The 25,424-nt window shown below is 34.9% G+C and overlaps 1 protein-coding gene across 1 annotated transcript; it reads right to left on the bottom strand.

Moving 5' to 3' along the window:
- Positions 1-1,925: 1,925 nt before the first annotated feature.
- EMB2753 (tetratricopeptide repeat (TPR)-containing protein) lies at positions 1,926-23,106 on the bottom strand. The gene is made up of 26 exons (XM_022290841.2): positions 22,884-23,106; positions 22,382-22,460; positions 22,146-22,228; positions 21,900-22,049; positions 15,030-15,145; positions 13,789-13,894; positions 13,490-13,561; positions 13,217-13,332; positions 12,548-12,680; positions 11,612-11,689; positions 11,466-11,519; positions 11,261-11,331; positions 9,433-9,487; positions 9,241-9,336; positions 8,617-8,745; positions 8,421-8,503; positions 8,101-8,331; positions 7,380-7,512; positions 7,195-7,302; positions 6,986-7,117; positions 6,404-6,460; positions 5,507-5,604; positions 5,369-5,427; positions 4,605-4,716; positions 4,404-4,504; positions 1,926-2,641 (listed from the first exon to the last, which is right to left on the bottom strand). The coding sequence occupies exons 1-26, from the start codon at positions 22,932-22,934 to the stop codon at positions 2,439-2,441; spliced, it is 2,706 nt and encodes a 901-aa protein (XP_022146533.2). The 5' UTR covers positions 22,935-23,106; the 3' UTR covers positions 1,926-2,438.
- Between the last annotated feature and the right edge of the window lie 2,318 nt (positions 23,107-25,424).

Raw genomic sequence — 25,424 nt, 5'->3', positions numbered from 1 at the left:
GAAATCCTAATATCTTTCCCTCTCAAAACCTACGTCTCTCTCCCTCTCTTTCTCTCCCCACCCTTCTTCTTGTGTGAGTCGCCGCCCCCTCCTCCAATAGTCTCCTCTCCAACGACCTCAGACAACGGCGGTTGACGACCACGACAGGAGCACAGCGGACTATTCCTCCTCCACGAACTGACAGCGTCCCTCCACGGTGCAAATTTGCAGCAAACCCGACGACCCTACATATCGCTGAAGGTTGTAGCTACTTGAGAAATGAGAAAAATGAAAACCTAGAGTTGCTTTTGTTCAAAGAGATACTATATATTGAGTTTCATTTTTAGGTGTATAAAGTATATGTTGTGTATATCTTTCTCTTTATTAAATCAAGTATATACAACGCAGGTAGGATATCTTGTGGAGTATATATTGGGTACATTTAATATGGAGTAAATTTTGGATGTATAATATATTTCAAGATATATATTATATAACCTAATAGTTTAGTATATACCACTAAAAGCTATATATTATATAACATGTAAGTTAGAAATAGAAAAAAATGCATATATATTATATAACCTAATATTTAATATATACCAAAATAAAGTATATATTATATAACTTTTTAAAGTAGTATATATTTATAAATTATAACACTCTAATACCAATTAAAAATATATATATACCTTATATAACATTTTTTAGGAGTAAATGTTCATAAGGAAAAAACAGCCGCAAGAAAAAACATTGCCAAAAAATAATGTCGGAAAAAGTAAATTGGGCCCCGTGAGATTGAATTGAAAAAAATTGAATGGATTATGTTTAATACATGAATTCCAAATATGGGACCATTTTTAATCAACATTAAATCTAATTATTAAAATACACATAAATCCCATTAAATCAAACAATAGTAAATTGAAGGCAACTTACAAAATCATAACAGCTATATGAGCAATTTGGAAACAGAAACCAACATGATTGATATGAATGAAGAAATGCATTTTTAATCCAATGTATATTTTACCACCCAATCCAAAGTCAATTCTTAACATAAACCTTCTAAACCAAGTCATTTTTCACCCTAAATTTGTAATGGACCCTTCAAACTTTAATAAATATTACATTTTTTTTTTAACTTTTTCAAGCTTGTTATAAAAATATATATCATTATGTGAATTCAAACAAATATAAACCTTAAAAAAAAATATATATATATATATATACAACTTCAAAAAATACAACACCAAGGCTCGACTTTTATTCAAATCGATCAGATTTCACAGATTTACTTGCCATTAATCTTGAGACTTAATTCAAGTAAAAATTACAGCACTTCATCCAGATATAAGATTTGCTAGATGACACCAAAAAATTAGAAGAAAAATTTACTCGTAGGAGTAAAAATTGGATTGCTTTTGCCTTCTAAAAAAGATAGAAGTTTTTGGAGAAAAAATCATATCTTTAATGGCTTGTAGAACACCTACAAGTTTTTTCATGTCATATAGAATACATTACAAACTCATTTCCAATCGATAAATTCACTTCTACATTCTTCGTAAACTAACATTCCTTAAAATATACATCGACAAAGAAGTATGTCGTAGAAACTTCTACTTGCTTGATGTCAAATTGTCAATCTCCGAGCCAAATATAATCAACCAACTACATTTCAATCGAGAATTATCAGTCCGAACCTAACTCAAGTGAATAAGACTCTCTTCCCTGCAATTGTTGAACTAGAAAACAAAAAACCCTAAACACTAAAGCTCCACCGAGAATCTTTTCATTCTCTGTGATGGCTTAAACTGAAGCTACTAGAATCAGATATGATCACCAAAATGATAGCATAAAATTGAAGAGCCAATACATAAAGGTTGTCAAAAGTAATTTCATGGCAAAAATTTCCACATGATGTTTATACATAACAATGCAGTCAGTGAAAAAGTCCAGTATCTCTATTTTTCAGGATCAGGATGATGTATATATAACCAAGGAGGATATCGAAAAAGGGAAAGAAATCTAGCTCTCTTCTCCTAAATATAACCTCAGATTTCGAATTCGAGCAAAACCCATACAACATCCTTCGTCTAGGATCTACAAAAATTGTGAGCATACGAAAATGTCTAACCCTCCAAATGCAATGGGAATTGAAGTTATACACATTTGCAGAAGGAATACATATCAGAGAATTGGGTAAAAAGAAAACAAATAAAAGAAGGGAAAAAAAAGGAGAGAGAAAAACAAGATCTTAAGCAAACTACAAACCGGATCACCACAGCTAGCTATGGACCTAGCTTGTGACGGTGTTTGTTTGTTCCTTTGCAAGTCATTAATGGACTCCGGACAGCTTTCGGAATGACGCTTTCAAATCATCTAGGGGCATTATACCATCTCAAAAATGAACCTGCAAATGCAACAACTCGTTATATGTTTGGCATTAGACATTGCGGTCAAATAGTGAGCTCCTTGAATCCTTCTAGCTTTCCGTTATCAGAAATGGAGTTGGCATTTCGACTGCTTTCAGAACGACCGGTACCAATCCTTTCCACATCTTTGGATATCTGGTTGTTCACTGAGTTTGGTATGGCAGAGCTGAGGCCGCCCTCAAAGCACGTTGAGTAAGGAAAGAACTCAGAACAACGAGTTTTCCATCCTATGGCAGAATTCACATTGGCAACACAAAACACCAGATCAGAAATCAGTATATATAAATTAAATTTCAAAAATCACGCTAATTTGATACAAAATGATCAACTACTGTCTACTGCTGTCTGCCAGTATGCCAGTATCATTATTACACAAACTCCCCCTCCCCATTAAAACAGGTTGATAAATTGCAGAGAGAAATCTTTTTCATTATTTAATGTTTACAACCTAGCCATGTTCATATGCTTGATAGGCACGGTGATACAGATTTTACCGTGGATAACTAACATAACTAACTTCTAAATTACACATTACCACCCCACCAGATCACAACAATGTAACTGCCTACATCAATTTCCTCCCTCTAGAAATCTCGAGTTCAAATTTGTCATTACTGTTCAAGGGGAAGGCAGTACGTAGTATCCCACTACATATAGACATTGAATGTATTTGCTAATGTCAACTTTAGCCTGTATTCACTGAAAATCCTTGCAGGTACCAAAATCTCCACATCCACTGATCTCTCTTCTTCAGAAGTTGTTCCTTTACAGATTCTCGCACAAGAGCTAACTTAGATTGCAGAGGACCAATGACTGATAGGAATCCCTACTGTTAGCATATAGTTTTTTTTTTAACAAAGATACGAACTTCTCAGTGGAAATGCATACGGGTTATTGTTACTGCTTCATCGTTCTACTGCTTTAGTTACCCATCATGACCTTCAACTCAACTCTCTGTTTACCATTGGCAAGTGCAGGGTAGGTATTTGGATAATACGCTATCTTCTTGTTCACCACGATTTTTTCTATAGCAGGTGGATGCTTCAAAGTTCTCTTTCTTTAAGGCGTACTGCTTTCTTCTAGTAGTTATAACCGACAATTTTTCTATCTTATTTTAATCCATACATACCCTACTACTTGCTTGTATTCATATTCAAACAAGCTGTCGTGGGTGACTCTAGACCATCAAAAGTACACTCGGGCTTTGGTTTCCTTGTTGGCAATTCTAGCAGCCTCCATATAACAACTACTCATAACTACAGAATAAATGTTCTCCAAAAAAAAAATTCTTCCCGTACAAAACAGATAACTTGCACGCTAACTGTAATTTTGCTGGGGAGAACATATAAATATTGATCTCAGGCTTCATGCCAGATTTTCTCCCTCAACCAAATTCCAATTCATTTGAATTAGACTTCCATTTTGAGCCTGCTATGCGACCAGTCTCCCCTTCTTGGGAGCACTTTATCGATTATACAAATGATTTCTCCGTTGGAGAGGAGAGGAGGAAGGGGATGGAGGAAATGAGACAAGGGCCCTTGGCTTCCTGAGAGGGCAAGAATGTTCTCAAAGCAAGTTCTTACGAAGAATCCATCAAAGGATGTACACATGATTAAGTGAGATATTAGCCCAAGAATGCAATTTTAAGCTTACCACCAATAGTCTGCTCAATGCTCCATTCTTGCCACGAAATTTACATTTTCGGACTCAATTACCATAATATCAAGAGGTTTACATGCCAAACGAAAACCATTTGATCTTTTATCTAATGTACAACAAAGACTGGACCTGGTTATGTGTCTAACAACTTTGATATTAAAAGTTGCCAACTCATTCTAATGGCAACTGCTGCTAGTGATGAGATGAGGTAAGAATATATAATGACTAAATGGTTAGAACTTTAACATTGCACACTATGATATGAGTTTGAAAATTTGAAATTCAAAAAGACGTGGACATGTGATTTGGCAGGGAACTTGATTTGCTTACTTGATGCAGCAGCGTGGTCAATAAGGACCGTTTCCAAGAGCTTGTGAATGGCAATGCAATCCTTGAGCTTCCACTCCCTAACCGGCCCAAGTGCTCCATTTCTAATAAAACCAGATCTTACTTTGGTTACAAATACGAAGCCAAGAATCTAGAGATATCCCGTATGAAGAGTAAATAAGAGACTCATGAAGATGTGTTAACCTTGGCACCATGCCATTTGTTGACTCTTCAATCAATTTGATAGCCTCAGATCTTCTCTGAGGTGCTAATAAATTTAGCATTTCTGCAACTGCAGCTCTATGCATCAAGGAGTCTGCAATATGAAAAAAAATTGTTTTAAAAAACATATGAACAGATCCAAACACATTACGAAATGAATGCACACACATTATGGAGCTATGGGCCAAAACAAACATCACAAAAAAGTTAGTTGCGAGGAATGTTTTGGTCGAATTAAACATAGAACAGCAAGTTGCCTCGTAGTCCTCTTTCCAAATATTTTAACAATTATTCTTTCAAAAATTAATTATTGTAGGAAAACTTTTTCAAGTTAAAGAATTATCTTTGGAAATTGTATTTGTATTTTCAGGAGTGGGCTTTCTAATTTTTGTATTGATCTTTCGGGGAGGTTTTAGACTTGAAAAGGGTCAGACAGTGTTCGTTGCTTGTATTTATAGGTTGATTTGGAACTTGAGAATCTAGTTTATTAGTCAGAACTATTTTCTTGATATATTCTCATTAATTAGATGTAAAGTTTGCTTTCCTTTCAAAAAAAGGAAAAAAAAAATCCAGATCACTTGTCTAAACATGTCCTATTATGTACAGAATAAAAACTTCATTATGCAATACGTGTCGACACACTACATAAATCCACCAAGAACAAATATCCAATATGTGTCGATGTGAACAAAATTTAAATATTCAAGTTTTATGGTATACGAGACTGCAACAAAGTGGATGATAACCTTTGTATTTCTCAAGAAAAACTTCATTCGCCTCCATCAAAGATCTTTCATGCACTTGACTGCCGAAAGGAGTATTTGAGCCACTTAGAGTAAACAACAGAATAAATACTAGAATGTAACTAAAAGATATTCTAAAACCTGATCAGAGGACGCTCAGCATCTAACACACTCCAGACAAGTTTTTCACCGTCAGTTGTTGGAGCAGGCATTGAGTCCACCTTGCAGAAGAACTTGATCTGCAAACAAATATGAATGAGCTTTAAACAATCCACAACATTCAGACATGCTAAAGACCCACACACAAAACAGAAAAATAAGTTCTTTCACACACAATGAAACACCTATTTAGAAAAAGAAAAAAAATTCACCTTAAGTTTGTGACCTGGAAACAAGTTATTCAAACAAGCAATAGATAATTTTCGAGGACAAACAAAGATGTTGCGGAGAACATTTTGATCTAGCCAAGGCTTCTCAATTGTGTTCTCTTTCTAAATTGTTCATTAATTATTCTTGCATTGACATTTGTATTAATTGGGATGCATTCAAATCTCATCCTGAGAGTATTTTTATTTTTATTTCTTTTTACCCTTTTGGTAGTTTGTATTATTTAAACTTCTTTGTTTATTTTCATTAATCTTAGTTTTTCGTCAAAAAAGAAAATAAGGACTTGTTTAAGAATGATTATTTAGAATGGGTGATTTTAGTGAAAGAGATTTAATAACAAGTGATTTTTATATTATAATTTTAACATTTGGTTACACAGTTTTTTGAGTAATTTTCATATAATTAAAAGTTATTGTGAATGATTAATATTTGAAGTTTAAAGAGAATTTGACAAGCGTTTTAGGGAGAGAAAAAAGTTAGAGAGAAAGGAGGCAAAAAGACTAAAATGGTTTGTATGTCTTTGAAAATAAGCATGCAGGTTTAAATTAATCATATAATCCAGTTGTTTCAAAAACATAAGAAAAATGGATAAGATATCAAATATAGCCTCCTAGTAGCTCTATGAAACTATACACATCACATGCAACATACCAAACAACGATGTGAATCCGGGTGTTCTGCGTCCAACCTTAGAAGTTGCTTCACAGCCTACAGGAAAAAATAAGCAGAAAGGATGACTTTTTTTTTTTTTTGGAGAAGAGACAATATATTATAAACACAAGAACACAATAAACAGCCTACAGGCAAGGGATGAGGCATTCCCCAGCAAAACTAATGAAATAATGCTTTCCAATCTTGAAGAATCAATGAATCATGTATAGGCCATAGTTACAAATAAATTTCTTGTGTTTTAAGCACTACAAAGTAGTAAGATGCACACTATTTCTAATTTCTAAAAGAATCAAAAGAAGCTTCAATGCCCTCAAAAACTCTTTGATTTCTTCCCCTCCATATATGCAAAATCAAAGCTGTAGAAGCGCATGGAAAAGATGATAATTCTAATATAAAGGAAAAAAAAATGGAATAGCAGATTTGTCACAGCTGGAGCAACTATTTGGGCCAAAAAGATTAATCCGCAGCAATAAATAATTCTCGTGTACCACAGCTGGGGCAATTATGCTGGAGAAAAGCATGGGGCAGCCCCAAGATCTGCATTTAAAACGTACTACGTACCTGAAAGGCAAGCAAAATTTTCTGCTTTCTCATATTTACTTCAAAAGAAAGTAGGTGTGTCTCCAAGGAATCGGGAGAATGCTTCTGAAGTAACTTCAAGTACTTTGTAGCCTCCAATAATGGATCTTCAACCTATATAATTTGGAAATGAAACTTATGGAGCTTCACAAACCGACCCACCAACATACACAAAACAGACAGAAAGCAACCTGCACCAACTTTTCCCCATGCGGGTCTGTATCAACAGGTTTGATATGACGTTTCCCAGACTTCGAGACACCAGAATTATTTGTTTCTTCATTTTTCACATCTGCCTCCTAATGTGCAACAAAATATATTAGAAGCCAACAGAGAAAAGCCCTCCAAGAACAACTGCAATAATAAATCACAATACTTTCTTAGCTCGTGCTTCAGCCTTTCTCTGTTTTTGCCTCATCTTCTTTTTCTGAGAAGGAAGCAAATTTGACATATCATCATCCTCTCCGGTACTAGATTTAGGAGGAGAATCATACAACTTTATATAGCATCTGCACTTCAAATTCAAATAAAATGTTTAGAGTCCTTTCTCTAAAAAATAAAAAAAAAAGACCACATAGAAAAATTAACAATAAAAACATTTTTCTAAGAATGCAAAAATGACACTGTGAACAAATAAAGGGGATAAATCTCTTTTGGTTTTGGTCTAAGATTATGTAAATATTTGGCTAGCTTAGCTATGGAGGACGAACATTTTAGTTCTGGAAACTTTTCAATAACTAACATGTGCTGAACACTAAGAACACTTAACTAGATTGCTATATTTTTCATGATAGTTTTGACGCATGCACAAAAAGTATATTATAGAAATATGTAATTAGTTTCTTCACCTTCTTATACATGTTCAATATTTCAGTCTTTTCTTTATAGCATTTAAAACATAAGACATTTTAAGATTGAAAAATGAAAGGCATCGAAATGTGTAAAATCTTTTTCATGAACTAAAAGATATTCCCATTATGTCCATATCTATGCATCTTAGTTGGAGAATAAGAATGGAGAGAGGAGGTCATATTGGAAGTCAAAACATGCAAAAAGTTGCGAAAGAAAACAATACAGATCCTATCAAAAGGCTTCACCTGATGGCCCCTATAGCAGCTTTTTGAAAATATGCCTGTGAATGCAATCGATCTTGGAATCTAAGCATATCAACATATGCGCGCAGAGTCATCTTCCGCAAGCAATAAGAATGGAAGTCAAACTGATCTTCGGTGATATCAGCATAATGCTTCTCAACAGCCAAAAAATTCTTCAGAGCCCGTCCAAGATCACCTTGGCGGTAGTAACTTTCACCAGATGCAAGTTCATACCTTTTACAAGAAAAGTTGATCATATTTAATTGATATTAAGAACAATGGTATTGGATAGTTGAAAGAACCGGCAGCGGATGGAGACAAACCACATGCACTGCATATCATGAAGGTTGTTGTGCTGATCTCCATCTTTTGTAAACAAAACTGCCGTTTTTTCTGCCAAGGCTACCTTTAAGTACGACATTATTTAGGAAACATTAGTGGTGCCCAGTGATGGAACATAAATAGCCAAATTTTGCACCAGATGAAATATCATATCCAGAAATGGAAAAATTGTAAAACCTGATCTGCCTGCAGCATACGCTTGACACATTCACTATTAATGTAACGATCTGCAAGATCCATGCACCTCGCTTCATCTGCCAATGCAGCAGAAGCAGCTGCATCACCGGCATGCTTTAATATCCGGCTCTGTAGAATAATAACACAAAAAACAATATAAATCAAACATGATTCTAAATAACTAAAAGACGACGAAAGGTCAACCTGAGTATAACTCAACTAATTAAGACATATATAAAGCTTCGAATTCCCACCTTACATATTGTTGAATTGAAAAAGATTGATGAAAGCCTTCACCACAATTTTTAAAATTTACTACTGTTTTTCTTTAAATATTGTTACAAAAAAACAAGTTTTGAGAATATGTTTCATCAATCAGAACAAGCGTTCAAGCCTTAAATACATCAATAGGTAACATTTAATGCTTCAAGCTGCCTTCTTCTCTAGTACATTGAAGGCCTATTTATATCCAAGTGTGATCTGCCAATCATTTTATGAAACCCTAATTAAACTAAATCATACCAAACCAATCCAAAACATTATAGGAAAACATCCCAAACCATGGCACATAAACTAACATCATAACCTAATCAATGACAACATTGTTTTCCCATCCTGTATCACCTTCACAGAGTACAAGTCAATGACAGTTGGAGTGTGCTTTATAGCCTCATCAATCTTGGAGAGAGCAGTGTCATATTGGCCCCTTCTGTCATAATGCTGCATGCAGAATATCATGAGCACAAGCTATACTTTAAAGAAATAAAATCAAGAGAAAAAAATATTAAAGTAATCATTAAACTGAAAGACACTAACCTGAGCCAGTAAGAACAAAATCCACATGAGTGTTGATGGGGGCTCCTTTCCGGTACTGCAGCAAAGAAAATGGAAGGTAGAAGCAGAAATAAATGATGCCCTTTTTGAACAGCGAAGAAAAAAATAAAAGACACATTCCAGGCAGATCATCGGTGTCCACTAAATGAAGGATATAAATTATAAAATAACCCCTATATCATGCCAAAGATAGAAAAATTTTAGGAACGGAAGCACCCCTATATGATGCCAAAGATAGAAAATTTTAGGAATGGAAGGCCAATTGCTTTCTAATGCTTTAGCCAAAGCGAGCATAGCTCTGTAGTAATTGGCATATATCTCCAACTAAGAGGTTGTGAGTTCGATCCCTCACCCCCACATGTTGTACTCAAAAAAAGAATTGCTTTCTAATGCTTTACTCATCAAGCATGCAAAATTCAATCAAGGTTACAGAACTTATTACTAGTGATGCTGGCAAGGGTACTCCAAAACAAAACAATAGGATGCAAAAACCATGAAAACTAGTGAACTAATGGTCAGATTTTCAACACCACGCATCAATACATTAAGCAACTTTTTATAGAAAGGGCCTAGTAGAGAAGTACAAAGATTAAAAAAAAAATAAAAAAGCAACTACTTCAAAAGATCATGGAAATTGAATTTTCTTAGAAGCCACAAGGCACTAAAATGATAAATCTCTTTATAAAAGCTCATAACGTTGCAGCTTATAGGCGATAATAACTCCATCAGCTACCACAGAAATTATGAAGTACCAGAACAAACCAACTTGATTTTTTTTTTTTTTGGATAAGAGACGATTTATTAAGAGAATTCATTTGAGCAAACCACGGTAGCCTTAGAAGCCCTTAACATTCTCTAGGCATGCATAAAGCGCAGGTCAGCTTTGCTTTTAGGGCTCACAATGGCAGTAGGATTAACTTCTGAAAAATCCTTATGCACCAGTATAAGCCTAAGGAGCATAGACATGGACAAGATGTCATTTTATAAAAAGTCAGGACACAAACATGGCAATAACACATTTCTTTAAATGCACTTTTTCTAATTAAATTTGAATACTTCCATATATTTTAATGATTTTGACAATGGAAATATTATGCATTCATGTATTTACATATTTCTAAGATGCAATGTTTTAAAGCAAAAGTTGAAAAGATCCAAAACCAGATAAAGGATTTCCTAAATGATAAAATGAAGCCCTAAATGTGCAAAATCAATGAGATAATGAGCAATTACTCTTCCTTTTTATTCAAAGTCAACCAATCCATTTTGAAATCCATTGACTTTCATCGGAGAATGTTGTAAGGTATCCCCTTACAAGTTCTTGGAATTCAAAGCAAAAATGCAAGAAACACGCTAACCAGCAAATTCGAGAGCGCTGGTAATCTCTCCACACAGCAACAGCCATCCTCAATACAAAAATAAAACCTACCCTCCACCCTAAGACATCGATTACTCTATATTCCCCTCCCTCCAGTCTCTCTCCTCTAACCAAAGGGCCCCACCCCTAACTAACTTAATCACAAATTCCCTCTCTGCCCCTTCTAGCATAAACCCTTACAATTGGAGGCCTTACAAATGTCTTGTCCTGCAATTTGTACCTCATTTTTTCTTTATAACCCATTCATATACCAAGTTTTAAAAAATGAAGCACATCAACAAACTAAAGGCAAGAAGTCCAGTCATTGCACACTTTCCAAGTGGGTTAGACGAGTTGAAAGAAATAGAGTTTAGATACGTATCTCAATCTTCTACAAAAGAGTAAACACTTGTACCAGTAACAAAAGGAAAACAAAACAAATAGAAATATTACCTGCCAGGGTATTGACCGCTCGATCTGATTGAATGCTCTAACCAAAGAATTAATTGCTCTAGTATATCAGCCTGGACGAGAGTTCATTAAAGGGGACATTAGAAAATTTCATGAGTTGATTGTTCAAGCAATACAGACATTAGACAATTACATTCAACAGTTCGAAACTGTTCTAGAAAAATTCCCAGAAATAGAGCAAACTAACCTTTCCAGGCTGATCGTACAAAGGGGATAGATCAGAAAACAACGAAGGAACTCCCTAAAGCAAATAAAAAAAGAGATTCACTGACGTTCAGCACCCACTACAAATAGAGAACTAAAAAACATAATGAATAGCCATAACATAAATACCTTGGTTAAAAGAGGCCGAATATAATTATCAGCTGCATCTCTAAATTTGTCACCTTGAAGAAAATCAAGTGGTATTCTCTGCACAAAAAGAAAAAAAAATACACAACTGAAGGAGGAGTTTAATAATGTCAAGAAACTCAAACTATGATAGATGTTGACACGTTGGACAATAACAACAGAAACAATGTTGGTAAGAAAGGAATAACAAGAAAGACAATAATAACTGAATTATACAATATTTCAATAAAAAGTTTGGTTTCTCTCCAGAATGAAAAAGAATCAAGATTCTTTATACCTGATCACCCTCCTCGCTAGTTCTGTACAACGTCTTCCAAATAACTAAATGCACCCCACCCCCTCCCCTCCACACCGTCCTAAAGAAAATTTCTCATAACCTTTTACAGGGTTTTCATAACAACTCACGAGATTTTGAGAAGGGCGAAAAAGTACAAGTGGGATCCTCCTCAACATTGATAAAATCAACATAAGGCATCCTCCCTCAATAGAGAAAAGTTTCCTTTAGACCTTCTCAACTACCTGATTCTAGAAAAATGACGCCCTAGGGTGCGTCCAAAGGGCATACCAAGATACTCGTGAGGTAAGGAGGAAACAACACCACCCAGCTTAGTTAGAAAAGGTAGACAAAATGCATAAAAAGGAAACCAGTGAGCATTTGAATTTGTCATACGACTTTTTTCAATTAATTCAAAACTATTCTTTCACAAATAGACACGTCCTTGAATAGTATATTAATATGACATGCCAAGTTATCATTCCACACTAAAGCGTGCAAGAAATCCACTTGCAGTTAGAAATCTTGGTCATGTCAAGTTTTACAATGGACAATTATATTTCTCCAGCCAGTCTAAAACTCACAAAACGAAAGTTGAAGGAAAAGTTCAGAGAATTGAGAAAATATTGGTCAATCTGTCATACCTTAACAGCAGATGACCACCCATTTTGCTGCCCCAGAGATTTGTACAATTCATCTAACCGTTCAATTTCTTCTGGAGAATACTCAGAATTTTTTGAAAATAGCCCAACACAAACTTGCAGCCCTTCATAGTATCTAATCAGTGGCAAGAAAAAAAATAGCATCATCTAGAACCTAACCAAATGGATTTTCCAGACCAAATTTTTTACAAAAAAATCACACCTACAAATATAAATAATTGATCACACATCAAAATATATATGACATTCGTAGGTTGGTGTGAATACACACCTTTGTGGAAGAAAGAGAGATAACATAGTTATGTGGAACTCAGCTAAGTTAATCATCTTCTGAAGCTTTTCAAGATGTTAAGAAACTGAACGTGCAGAAAATAAAGTACGAGAAGGGTTTATCATCAGTAAGCATCCTTCAGTTTTCCTTTCTTTCCTCATTCATTACGTGTTTAAATATGAAACCTACTGGCCTATGCAATAGGAAGTAGAGTTCAGCAATTCTCTTTTTGTTCCTTTAAATGCCTTAGAGCCAAAGAAATATGTCCATCATCAGTCGTTCCATAAAGCCATACAGTTCGAGATCTTTTTATTCAAAGAGAGCACAACCGGAGATTCAAATCCTAAAGATCAAAGAAAAAAATTAAAGCCATCTAATACCTGTAATTGTCAGGATTAATGGCAAGTAGTGTCTTGTACAATTTTTCGCCTTCTTCCAGACGTCCAAGCTTAACTAACAGTGAAACCTCTTGTTCCTTGTAAGACAATTTGTCAACCTGTAAATGGACCAGATTGGTCATACTGAAGGTTCTTTTTTTATAGGAAACTTAAGAGATGTATTAATCACACAGAAAAGAACAGCCCAAGTGCAAGGGGGTAGAGAAAACCTTAAATAAAAATCCCAAGGAGATGGAACAGACAGGGCCAACTTACAATTTTCAGCTCTTTCTTGCGCAACTCATCAAGAGCTCTGTCAAGAAAGCCACACTCATCCAACAGAGAAATCTGACAGAAGCATAAAAATGGTTTATCAACCAAATAAAGCTTTGCTAATAACAATCACCAACAAAGTTCAACCTTGGATATTCACGTGCAAAAAATATGTATAGAAACCTCATAAAAAAATAAAAAATAAAATAAAAAGAACTGACAAAGCAATTACAACAGTAATTACAGAAAAAATTAGGATTACTGATATAGAATTTGTTTTTATAATTTGTTAAAGAGAATACCTTATATAAGAGCATCTCTCCATGCTCACAGCGTTCACCCTCTGGTGGATAATCATCTTCAAGTGTACCCTCGTATGCTTCCAAAATTTCAACTGCTTTTGATGGACTAAAAGTGACAAAAGAAGTTCAGTGGAAAACCATATGCCCTACTTTCAATAATCAAAAAGAGTAAATACTTGAGTAAAATAATGCGGAAACCCTTTACAAATAAAACCAAAATATTGAAACCTCTGCTAGCGGATATGAGATAGAACAATGAATTGTCTATCGAAGTAACAGTCACAGGTTTTCAACTTCTTTATCTAACAAAAACAAAATTAAAAGTTTAAAACCAATACATGAGGTGTGGTTTCTTACAACTAATTAATATATATACACACACACACTTCAAAAATTTTTTTCCAAAACATTGATATTATTATAATTGTCATTGTTATTAGCTTTAAATTGTGTTTGAAAATAGATATTTTTCATTTTCGGGAGCTTTCAGAAGATATTTGAACTTAAAAGTTACTCTAAAATTGCTTGGAAATGCTGTTTGAACTTCTCTTCTTTTTCTAAGATAGGGTTTCGTAAATTTAGACATCTCATTTGTATAAAAAAAAAATTATCGAAAGAAATCAAACTTTCATTGAAAAAAATGGAAGAATTCAAAAGGGCCCACAACCGGGCAAACAAAGAGAACAGAAAAGCAAGCATACAAAAACAACAAACCAACAAGGAGCCTAAATTAGCCTAACCGAACCAGAAAATGCTCAAATCCAAAAGAACAAGACCAAGCGAATAACTACAGAAGTCCCTCGAAATAGAGGCCCACAGCAAAGCACTAAACCTAACCAAAGACCAGACTTCCTCCCCCTCCCCTCTGCTTATTATACCTCTCAATGCAAATACACCATAATAATGAAAAAAACTAGTCCGACAAAGGACTTTACCCTTCTCCCGAAAGGGAGGGTGAAACAATTCAAAAGGACTCACCAACAGGCCAACAAAAAGAACAAAAAAGCGGGCATAATCCCAAGACCCTTCCCCTCCCATCCCCCAAATATTCTATTATTCCTCTCGATCCAACCATAACATCGGCAAAACAACCAGCCCACCAAACAACTTTACCCTTCCCCCTGGAAGGAAGGGTGGAACAGAACCACCTCCAAAATTATAAAACATCATGGAATAAATGGACCAAATAATCCATAGAACAACAGAACATATAATTACAAGTCAAATTGATGGGATCATACTTCGAATTTAAGTGATGAGCAACAGAAAATCCAATCCAATTCATGCGGTGATTTGGTTTCAAGGTCAGAAGTTGTTGTCTGGTTTCAACAAAGCCTTTCAAGTCTCGCATTTGGGCCTGAAACATTAAAGATCAGAATAATTAGCCAAAAGCATGCCCAAAAAATCAAATAATGAAGAAAATGATTGCATCATAATGATAAAGTCATTAAGACATAACACATCAAATAAAGATCATCATCACGTGGGAGGAAATAGCCCTATTCTTTTTTGGAGGCAATCTTGTCATTAATCAAGCCACGACTCTCTAAAGCTCTGTTGTTTCTTTTCTTTCTTTTCTTTTTTTTTTTTTATAAATTGAAACATGAAACTTTAAGTTGATGCGTAAAAACTACAAAAGGGCATAGCCCCAAAGGGCTCTCAAAAAAGTGCACAACTAGAGATAATAAAACAAATATTGCAAAATGGTGCAATTACAAAAGGATGCCAATGAAGTGCTACAATTAGAACCCTAATATTCAGTTGTCTCCATACGCCCTTCCATAGATAAGTTCCATGAAAATCCTTATATTTTTGTCTTTCCAAACCTCTCAAAATAGATAACACAAAATTTTCATCAAAATGCAAAATCATTTCCCCTTAATTTAGGATAAAAAACAATTCGAGTGACATAATTTACGCCTTCCAAAACACCTAGAAAAGCCAAAATCAAAGTAAACTTGTTCAATACTTTCAGGTAACAGGTCTTTATCTTAAGAAATAAAATTTACATTGATAATTGAAAAGGTGCAATAGAAACTACATTACAAAACTCCTTTTAGGAGATTAAGAAGAACCCCCCAAGTCGATAATTCTCCCCAAAAAAAGGCCATTATTGCAAAAAGGCCCCCAATCCCGAAAAAATCAATTCAAGAGTAATTGCAAGTGAAGAAGATAGAATACACCAAAAACAAAAAAAAAAAAAAAAATCTAAACAAACCAAGAAGGGTAAATTCAATTGAACTAACTCAAATATTTCCCTACGGCTCCAGTCTTTTGCTTACCCATTAAAATTTATATGGTTCCTTTCCCATATACATAAATAATTAATTTGATTAAATTTGTCCAACATCTCTTTGCTTTCTGCCTGAAAAGGTGACCAAGACACATTCGATACACAATATCTTCCAACACATACTTTTGTGCAATAAACAAACTTTTCTTGAAACGTTACATATATGTTCAAAGTTACTGACTGCTTGAGGAGTAAATGGGAAACGTCTACCATCTAAAGATAGATCAAAGTGGCAAGAAGGGCACAATTTTGACAAATGTTATTTAAGGAATAGTTAACAAGAATTGAAGATAAACAACACCACCAAGATGTTTTATATTTAGCTAGATCCACTCTAACACTCTAGAGTTCTGTCCTTAAAAATCCTTTGATTTCTTTCCAACCACATTTTTGAAATAATAACTTTGACTGCATTCATCCAAATCATCTGGACTTTAGACTTGAGCTTGTTACCACAATTTTCTTTTAACAAGAAACAAACTTTTCCATGATAGATGAAGCGGAACAAAAATATTCAAGAATACAAACTCCAGAAGGGAGCTAAAAAGGACAAAACAGCCAATAAAGAACAAATCTTCAAAAATCACAATAGAATAAGTCATTAAAGAACAAAACACCTACTAACTTGACAAAACGACGAGCTGAAACAACCAAAACCACTTCAAACAGGAGAAAAGAACAACCATAAGCCTCTGGTGAGAGCACAAATCGGAGAATACCCCGACAAATTGTTCTAATAGAAAATCACATATAGGAGTTGAAGAATATCATCGTTGGATCATTTATCAATCACTTGGATCCTTTACCAATCATGCAAGTCATAATCAAAGATTGGACCACGAACAAGAGCTACCAACATTTTTGTGCGAATGAATAAAAGAAAAAATATGATATTGATCTTCAAAAGCAAGTCAAAAATTCCTTAACAGTCAAAATATTAGTAGAAGAAAACATTAAAACTCTTCATGATAAGGACACTGAAAAAAGAAATAGACAATCCAAATCTTCACAAACTTCCAAACAATGCTCTTTATGGGAGATCGTTTTTTTATAAGAAACAAAACTTTCATTGAAGAAAATGAAAAAAGATACAAGGGCTACAAAAAAGCCTAAAGGGCATACAAAAACAGCCCTGAGAGAGGAAGCCCCTTAAAGAAAAGGACTCAAATCCAAAAGAATAAAGCCTAGCGAATAATTACAAAAGGCTTAGAAACCGAGCCCCATAACGAAGTATTAAATCTAACGATATCCCAAACGTAGTCCACGGACTTTTTACCCCCTAAACAATCTATGATTCCTTTCCAGCCAAATACCACATAAAATAGTTAGAAAGCAAGCCTGCCACAAAATACGACCCCTATCCCGAAAGGGGTATAAAAGCACCTCCTCCATCATAGCCTACAATCCCTAGCATGAACCCAGGACATCCCAAACACATAAAGAAACGATGCCAGAGATCCTAAGCAAACTGACAAGTCTACAGCAAATGATCAAGGTCTTCTGAGACGCTCTTACAGAGAACGCACAACTGCGAACCCAAACAAAAGGCCGACATCCTCTGGATACGATCCAAGGTATTGACTTTTCCCAGAAGAACTTTTTTTTGAAACGAAATGATTTCACTGATATAATTGAAAAAAGGAGGGAGAGATGATTACAAAAAGAATGAGAACCCATAGGCGGGTTACAAAAAAGCTCTCCAATTTGTCATTAAGAAGGCAAAGCTATACGAGTGGAAGAGGGGTGAGCATTTAAAACAAAACAAGTAATGACCAAAAAAACAATGGATTCAAAAGTGGCATGTGGTGTGCGCTCCAAATCTTGAAAGATTCGACGGTTCCGTTCATTCCATGTAGTCCAAAGAAGAGCCCGAATGAAGTGGATCCAAAGGCTGGCTTTTTCTTTCTTGTATGGGTGGCCCACAAAAATCGATGCAAGCAGTTGAGACATATTGGTGGGAAGGGCAGCCGACCATCCAAATAGTGGTAAGAGTTTGTTCCAAAGACTTTTCTCAGAAGAACTTGCCACCCAAAGAACTTGATCTTCTTAGGAGCTTTAATCTTCCAAAGATAGGCGAACCAAGGGGTCGAAGGGAGAGAAGAAGAAAACGGGGAGCTCAATATGAGATAATAAGAACTACAAGAAAGCCTTTCGACGGGCTGGGGGTCCAAACCTTCACATCCTCCCTCCCAGGGAATAAGGACACCTCGGACACCAGAATAAGCAAAACGGACACCTCTAAGGTTTCCCGGTCCGTTAAGGCACGAGTAAAGCCCAAAGAAATAGAAGGAACCCCTCCCCGAGGATTCAAAAGCTCGGCCACTGAATGAAGCCTCTTTTCAGAAAGATCAAAGATGGTAGAGCCAAGGAACGCGATACAAAGAGGTTCATCTCCTACCCAAGTATCCTCCCAGAAGTAAGTGTTACGACTCTCCCCCACCACAGAATGTATGGAATAAGAAAAGACGAGAAAACCCAAAGCCATAGTCTTCTCAGGATTATAATTGATCACCTTAGACCCACCTGCCAAAACCCAATCAAACGAATGAGACCCATACTTGCTCACAATAATCCTTCGGCACAAGGCGTTAGGTTCATGGAAAAAACGCCATGACCATTTAGCCAAGAAAGCCTCGTTCCTAAGCCTTAAATTCTCAATACCCAAACCTCCCACATCCAGGGGCTTCGTAACCTCTTTCCAACTCACCAGATGAGCGCCACCCCCCTCTTCCACACCTTCCCAAAGAAAATCCCTCATGATTTTATCTAAGGTCTCACTAACTGCCACTGAGATCTTAAAGAGGGAAAGATAATACGTCGAGATACCCCTCAAGACAGAATGTATTAAAGTGAGTCTGCCTTCTTTAGAAAAGAAGGATTTTTTCCAAGAGGAAAGGCGCTTCTGTAATTTCTCACACACCAGCGTCCAAAACATCAAACTTTTTGGGTTATGACCTAAGGGAAGACCAAGATAAGAGGAAGGGAACTCACCAACTTCACACCCAACGAGGGTCGCCAACTCTCTAAGCTTATCAGCGTCACAATTAACCCCTAACAACGAACTTTTTCCTCTATTTATCTTAAGACCCGATAAAGTTTCGAAGAAATCTAGGAGGCAATTCAAGTTCATAAAAGCACTTTCCTTACCAGAACAAAAGAAAATAGTGTCGTCTGCAAACTCGGAGATCGTTTTTCTAAACATTTTGTCTTCTCGTCTATCAATGAAAGGTGGTTTCGAATTCAAAAAAATAAGATTCCAAATAATGAACATCTCCTGGATGCATGGCCAACATGGGACGTCTCCTCTAGAGCTGGCAGAATAAATTTAGACCATGAAGACAAGCTAACCAAGCAAATACTTCTAACTTTTTAGTCAAAAGTCAAAACCACATTTTTGAAATAATAACTTTGACTGCATTCATCCAAAAATCATCTAGACAAGCTAACCATCCCAATAGTCAAAAGCACATTTCCCCATTGGTCATTATTGCATAAAGGTTTGGAACTTTACAACAAGTGGTTGGAAATCCAAACACACATACTCCCAATATAACCATCACTGGTAACAACTATCTACTTTTACAACAACCAATCGAATCATACAGCACACAAAGGGTCAAATCGGCAATAAACAAGAACATTTTGATAATGCATTGGGTTCTCTCTCAGAGAGAGATAGTCTAATGACCGAAGGTATTTTTCTTTGGGCATTGTTAGCTCCAAGTGGCTTTTTTGGGTTGCTTCTCCTTCGATTGGGTGGCTCCAGTGGTCGAGTGTTCTTTTCATCATGGAGTTTTACTTTTGGGTTGTTTGGTGGAGCCTTGTGATTTATTGGTTCTGCTGTCCCGGATTCTTTAGTTTGTTGGCTCATTGTTTTGTATTTTATTTATATATCTTCTTATCATTGTAATGCTCCTTGTTGAGCTTGTTCTTTTTTTTTTTGGTAGATCTACTATGTTCTGGACAGATCACTGGATTGGAAAAAAACCCACTAATCATGGACTGCCCCTTATTAAACTGCCAAGCTTGCTCTAAGAATGCATCAGTGGCTAAATTATGGAATGCTGAAAATGGATCTTCGTAGGAACCTAAAAGATATAGAAATTGAAAAATCGGCATCTTTATCAACTCTACTGTCCTCTTACAACCCAACAGATGGAGCGGATTTATGGCTTTGAAAACTAGAACATCATGGCCTTTTTACAACCAAATATTTTACCAAAAGCATGCAGCAAGGATGGCTTCCCCTTCAAATGATCTATTCAAACTAGGAAGGCCTCATATCCAAAAAATGTTAAATTTCTAATTTGGGAGCTCAACCACAAATGCCTAAACACCTTTGATAAGCTACAAGAAGGTGTCCCTGGTGGTCTATCTCCCCTTTTAGGTGTTGTTTGTGCAAAGCAGAAACTGAATCTAAGGCTTCCATTTTCATGTAATGTCCTTTCACATCTAAGATTTGGAACCAGTTTTTATCCATCTTTGGATGGTCAGTGATTCTACCAAATGATTTTCAAGATTGGATGGCATTGATTCTCCTTCATCACCATTCAAGCAAGAAAAGGAAACCCTTTGGCTTCACATCAACAGAGCCTTCACTTGAGCCTTCATTTGGTCAATTTGGAACAAGAGCAACGCTAGGCTCTTCAATGACAACGAAACCTCTCCTCAACATGTGATAGAATCTATGTCACTCCTTCTGTCAACTATAGCTTCAATTATCTTATAAGCAATTAGAGAAGTTTTTCATAACTTATTGGATAGGATTTAATCCTTTTGTAAATTCCATATCCTATAGAAAAAAATTCCTTTCCTTTTCCTTTTCCTTCTCGCTCCCTCAGAAGTTTGTTTCCTGATCATTTTCTTTTCATATTATCAATGAAAATTTTTTCCTTGTTCAAAAAAGAAAACAACCAACCGAATCATAAAATATCTAACTTTGAACCACCCAACCAACTATTTAAAGTAGTAACAAATGCAAAAAGAAAAAGCAAAATGACAACAATCCTGAGCGATACAAATTTCCTCCCTTCCCCCTTATGATGGACTCATCCTTCCCTGAGGCTACGTTAACTATGATTATGAAAAAAGATTCCATGCATAATAATCAACACGGTCCAATCCATTTTCTCTTCAATTTGTTTCAACTCCCAACTGGAAACCTACTTTTTTTCTAGATGGACCAAGGCTAGAGTACCCATTTCAAACTCTTTTCTTCATTCCTTAATATCATCGACTACCGTATACTTTTGGTTGGCTTTCTGCAAGTTGATACTTACTTCAGCATACATTTGTGCTATTTCTTCAGCATAGCAGAAGCTTCCACATCTATATCAACACCAAGTGGAAGATTCACTTGAAACCTAAGGATAGACAACTTCAAAGGATGATTTGCCTATTGAACAATACTGCATATAGTTAAAAGAAAACTCTGCTTGAGCTAGTGTAAACTCCCATTGACAGAATGATATTTCAGGAATTAATGGTCAAATTGATGTTTTGTTAATAATACAAAAATGCATTGCGAGGTTTAGCACTATTTGGTTCTACTTAAGCAAAAAATCATTGTCCTATTAGTAACCTCAATTTGACTATTAGGTTCCGTAAATTTCATTCTATCAACATAATAGTTTCTCTAAATCAAATATAGGCTCTTGTAAAAATTATATTTGTTGATGGCTAAAAGTATCATCCAAATTTCACCAATATAGTCAAGATTCAGAAGCAACAAAGGGTGTTTCTGTGTTGCACAAATATAATGATAATGCAAAAAAAAAAAAAAAACCGTAGGTTAAAAGAAGTAGCATAAAGTTCAAACCTGTAGAAGTGACAGATCACGTAATATTTCAATATTGTCAGGATCTATTTTCAGGGCATTTCGATAACATTTAATTGCCTCTCTGTATTCTCTATCCGAACGATATAGGAGACCATAAACATGCCAGCAAACATGACTTTTGAGATCATTCTGCATCAAAACAATAAGTTAGATGGCCACGAACTATATTATGGATCAGCTGCTATCAAACAATATATCTCAAATACAGTAAGAAGGCACACCAACCTTTAAACCTAGACGAACAAGTTCATATGCCTCAGCTTTACGATCCATACAATTTAATGTTAAACCCTTCATGGATAAAGTTTCTGATATCATGGGGGAACAAAAATTACTCATGAGAGTAAAAAAGACAATAGGAAATGACAGATAGTACTCGTCCATTTGATGTCTATGCTTTCTGCCCTGATGTTAGATATAGACTTCGAATTGAATAAGCATTAGCCATGAGTTGGAAGTACCTCCATGTTCGGGAAATTTTCTCAATATTTGATCAGCTGCTTTCAGGCCCTTCTTGTACTGTTTTGTTTCGTATGATTTCTGCAACAAGCGTAATACCAAATAAACAAAAAACACAATACTCGATTATGTTTGCAACAATCTCTCAGTATTGATCAATAGTACAGCTGATGAATATCACACAAACTACAAAGTGAACAAATCACGACTTAGTAGCACGTAGTGGAGCAGTACACGACCCAATTAACACGAGAACTAGCTTACTCGTTTACAAGTACTCAGAAAACATAAATGCAATTTCAAAAAGAAAACTCCAAAATTTCCTCTATTGCCCACGTTTCTGAATGGCATAACAGACAAAACCAGCAGAAAGTTGAGCAAAGAATCTAGGGTTTTTGTTGTACGAAAACAAGAAGAAGGGATACAACTATTCCAGTTCGATCGAAGTATGATTAAAGTGATGATGAAGCAGGAGGAGATAGGAGAAAGCAATCGAGAACTTACGACGATGAGCTTGAAGAGGTTGGCCTCCTTGGGTGGAAGTGAGGCACCCATTGTTGCAGAGGAGAGAGGGAGGGAAGAGGAAGAGCGAGAGAGAGAAAAATAAGGAGAGTGAAAATGAAGTGAAAAGGAAAAGCTTGAGCTTCTTGTAGTTCTGAGTTTATAGAGACAGGTGCTTGTGGAGTGGTGGCGTTTATCTGCTGCAACCCTACGGGGAAGGAGAAGGGGAAAAAATTATTATATTTATTTAAATAAATAAATAGATAATTAATGGAAATGTTTAGGAAATTATATTTATAATTTGCTATTTACACTGCAATGTGCGCGCGTGGACTTCCTCGAATAATTTGGGTTCTGGTCGTAGGGTGTTTTTCGTCGGAATTAAAAAAAAACAAAAACAAAAACAATAAAATACTGGTAAATGGCAAATTTTGATTTGGGCCATTTTATGTTTATGATTTTAACATTTTTAATTAGGTATCCATGGTTTGATTTTATTTTCAAATTGGTTTGTATCATTTAGGTTTCGTTTTAATTTAGATTTGATGATTGGGCTAAATATGTTCTTAAATTTTGTTTTCTTCGACCTACTAGAAAAAACATGTTTATTTTTTACTCGACCTTAAATCATTATACAATTAACTAATACGATCCGTAATTAGAAAGCTACCATGCAAAAATAAAAATTCTGTCAATATGGTAATGAGGTTGCTAATTTGTGAAATTGGATTAAATAAGAATTTAAATTTTTAAATCATGTGAACTAGGACTAGACTGAGTCCAAATTATATGGACGATTTTTAAATTACATGGACTACATTGAAACTTCAAAAACTACATGGAGAAAAATTTCTCAAATCATATAAACTAGTTATGTAGAATACAAGATACTTGTTGACCTATTTTGTTTTGTCTATATTACTTCTGACATATCTTTAAATTGGTACTTGCATTTTTTTTTAAGCTGCTATTTATTGTCTACGTTTTAGTTTAAAATTTTTAACTTTCATTCCCACAACTTAGTTAAGTCTTCTAAAATGACCCTGAACTATCTGTATACCATCCGATAAACTCATATATTTTAGTCTACTCTTTACTTGACTCTATATTATTTAAACTAACAAATAGGTGTCTGCATGAATCATGCATTTGGGAGTGAGGATATAATATATAATTTTGGAAAAAACCAAAAATTAACTATTGTTGATTTTCCAAAACCACCATCAAATTGATACTTTAAAAATCAAAATTATAATTTGTCAAGCATGATCAAGAAGAATGATGAGATTTTGACACCTGAACACACCTAAGTTGTTGTCAAGTGAACAAAAAATAAATTAATATGATAAAAAAAAAAGATCGTTAATGTTTTAGGTTTAAGTAGATCATATATATTAAATTAAAACTGCACCTATGAAGTTTAAATTTCGAACACAAACCTAAATCATAGTATATCTGGTTAAAACTGCGTTCAAAATATAGGGAGAAATGTGTAATTTAACCGAAATAATACTTTTGGTATTATTAATCAATGACTAACCTATTTTTTAAAACTGATATTAAAATAACACCAACTAAATAACATTAAGGAATTCCTTCATAAATATATACGTGACATATATATATATATATAATTTTATTTTTTTGTTTGTTGTGTACCCCGCTTTGATTATTATTATTATTTTTTTTAGCAAGCTTTGCTTATTATTTGGGCCAACATTTAAATCGTTGGGCTCGTCTGCTCACTACATTGTTGACTTTACATTGAGTGCCCTTTGCAAATATATATACATATTAGAAATTAAAAAATATTATAGAACATGTTTAAATTTTCGTATGACGTCAATAAACTATTAAAATAAAATAATGATAATATTTGATTTTGCTATGAAGCAGGGGTGGCTCGAGGTTATTAAGGGTGTTAGACAAATATTCAATAGGAAAATTTTAATATAAAAAATATATCAAATTTTTAACGACTATTAGATTCATGATTCCTATACTGAGAATCGAGATTAACCGATTAACCTTTTTTTTTTATTACTAGACACGGGAGGACTCGAACCTAAATATTGGGTGTCAACACCCAACCCTCTTGTCACCGTGCCAACATCCGCGGGTGCAAGATTAACTTTAACTGTAAGTAACTTTTAAAATACAAAATTCAAACATTCATGGAATTATTATTCTCCAATGTATACTATGTAATTTTGAAGACAAAAATGTCAAAATAGCAAGTTTTATAATATAAAAAAAAGAAAATGTTCACTTCCAATGTCATTTCTAAACAATGAAAACAATGTATTCGTGAAAGTTAAGAATCAAAATAGATACCAACAAGACGTGTCATCTCAATTGATTAATATATACATTTTGAAATAATTAAAACATTACTTGCACCATTTATAAGTTAAAGGTTCAAATTGTAAAGTTATAGGCCTGATTTTTATTTATCATTTTCAACCAAGATAAGTCAAGAAAAGTATCAAGGAAAGCGAATTGGAGAGTACATCTAGGAAATCACCTTTGGATCTTTCCTATTCC

The sequence above is a fragment of the Momordica charantia genome (genome assembly GCF_013281855.1).
Source record: "Momordica charantia cultivar OHB3-1 chromosome 9 unlocalized genomic scaffold, Mcharantia_2.0 BLBB01000009.1, whole genome shotgun sequence".
Lineage (NCBI taxonomy): Eukaryota > Viridiplantae > Streptophyta > Magnoliopsida > Cucurbitales > Cucurbitaceae > Momordica > Momordica charantia.
Note: the sequence above shows the minus strand (reverse complement) of the source record. Positions and strands in the feature narration are given on the sequence as shown.

Bases quoted from the DNA above. Each gene is read 5' to 3' on its own strand.
- EMB2753 (XM_022290841.2), bottom strand. From the start codon at position 22,934: ATGGGTGCCTCACTTCCACCCAAGGAGGCCAACCTCTTCAAGCTCATC. The intron at 8,504-8,616 runs GTTTTACAATTT...TCGTACTTAAAG, and splicing joins GTATGCTGCAGGCAGATCAG to GTAGCCTTGGCAGAAAAAAC. The intron at 7,118-7,194 runs GTTGCTTTCTGT...CAAATTATATAG, and splicing joins ATGGGGAAAAGTTGGTGCAG to GTTGAAGATCCATTATTGGA.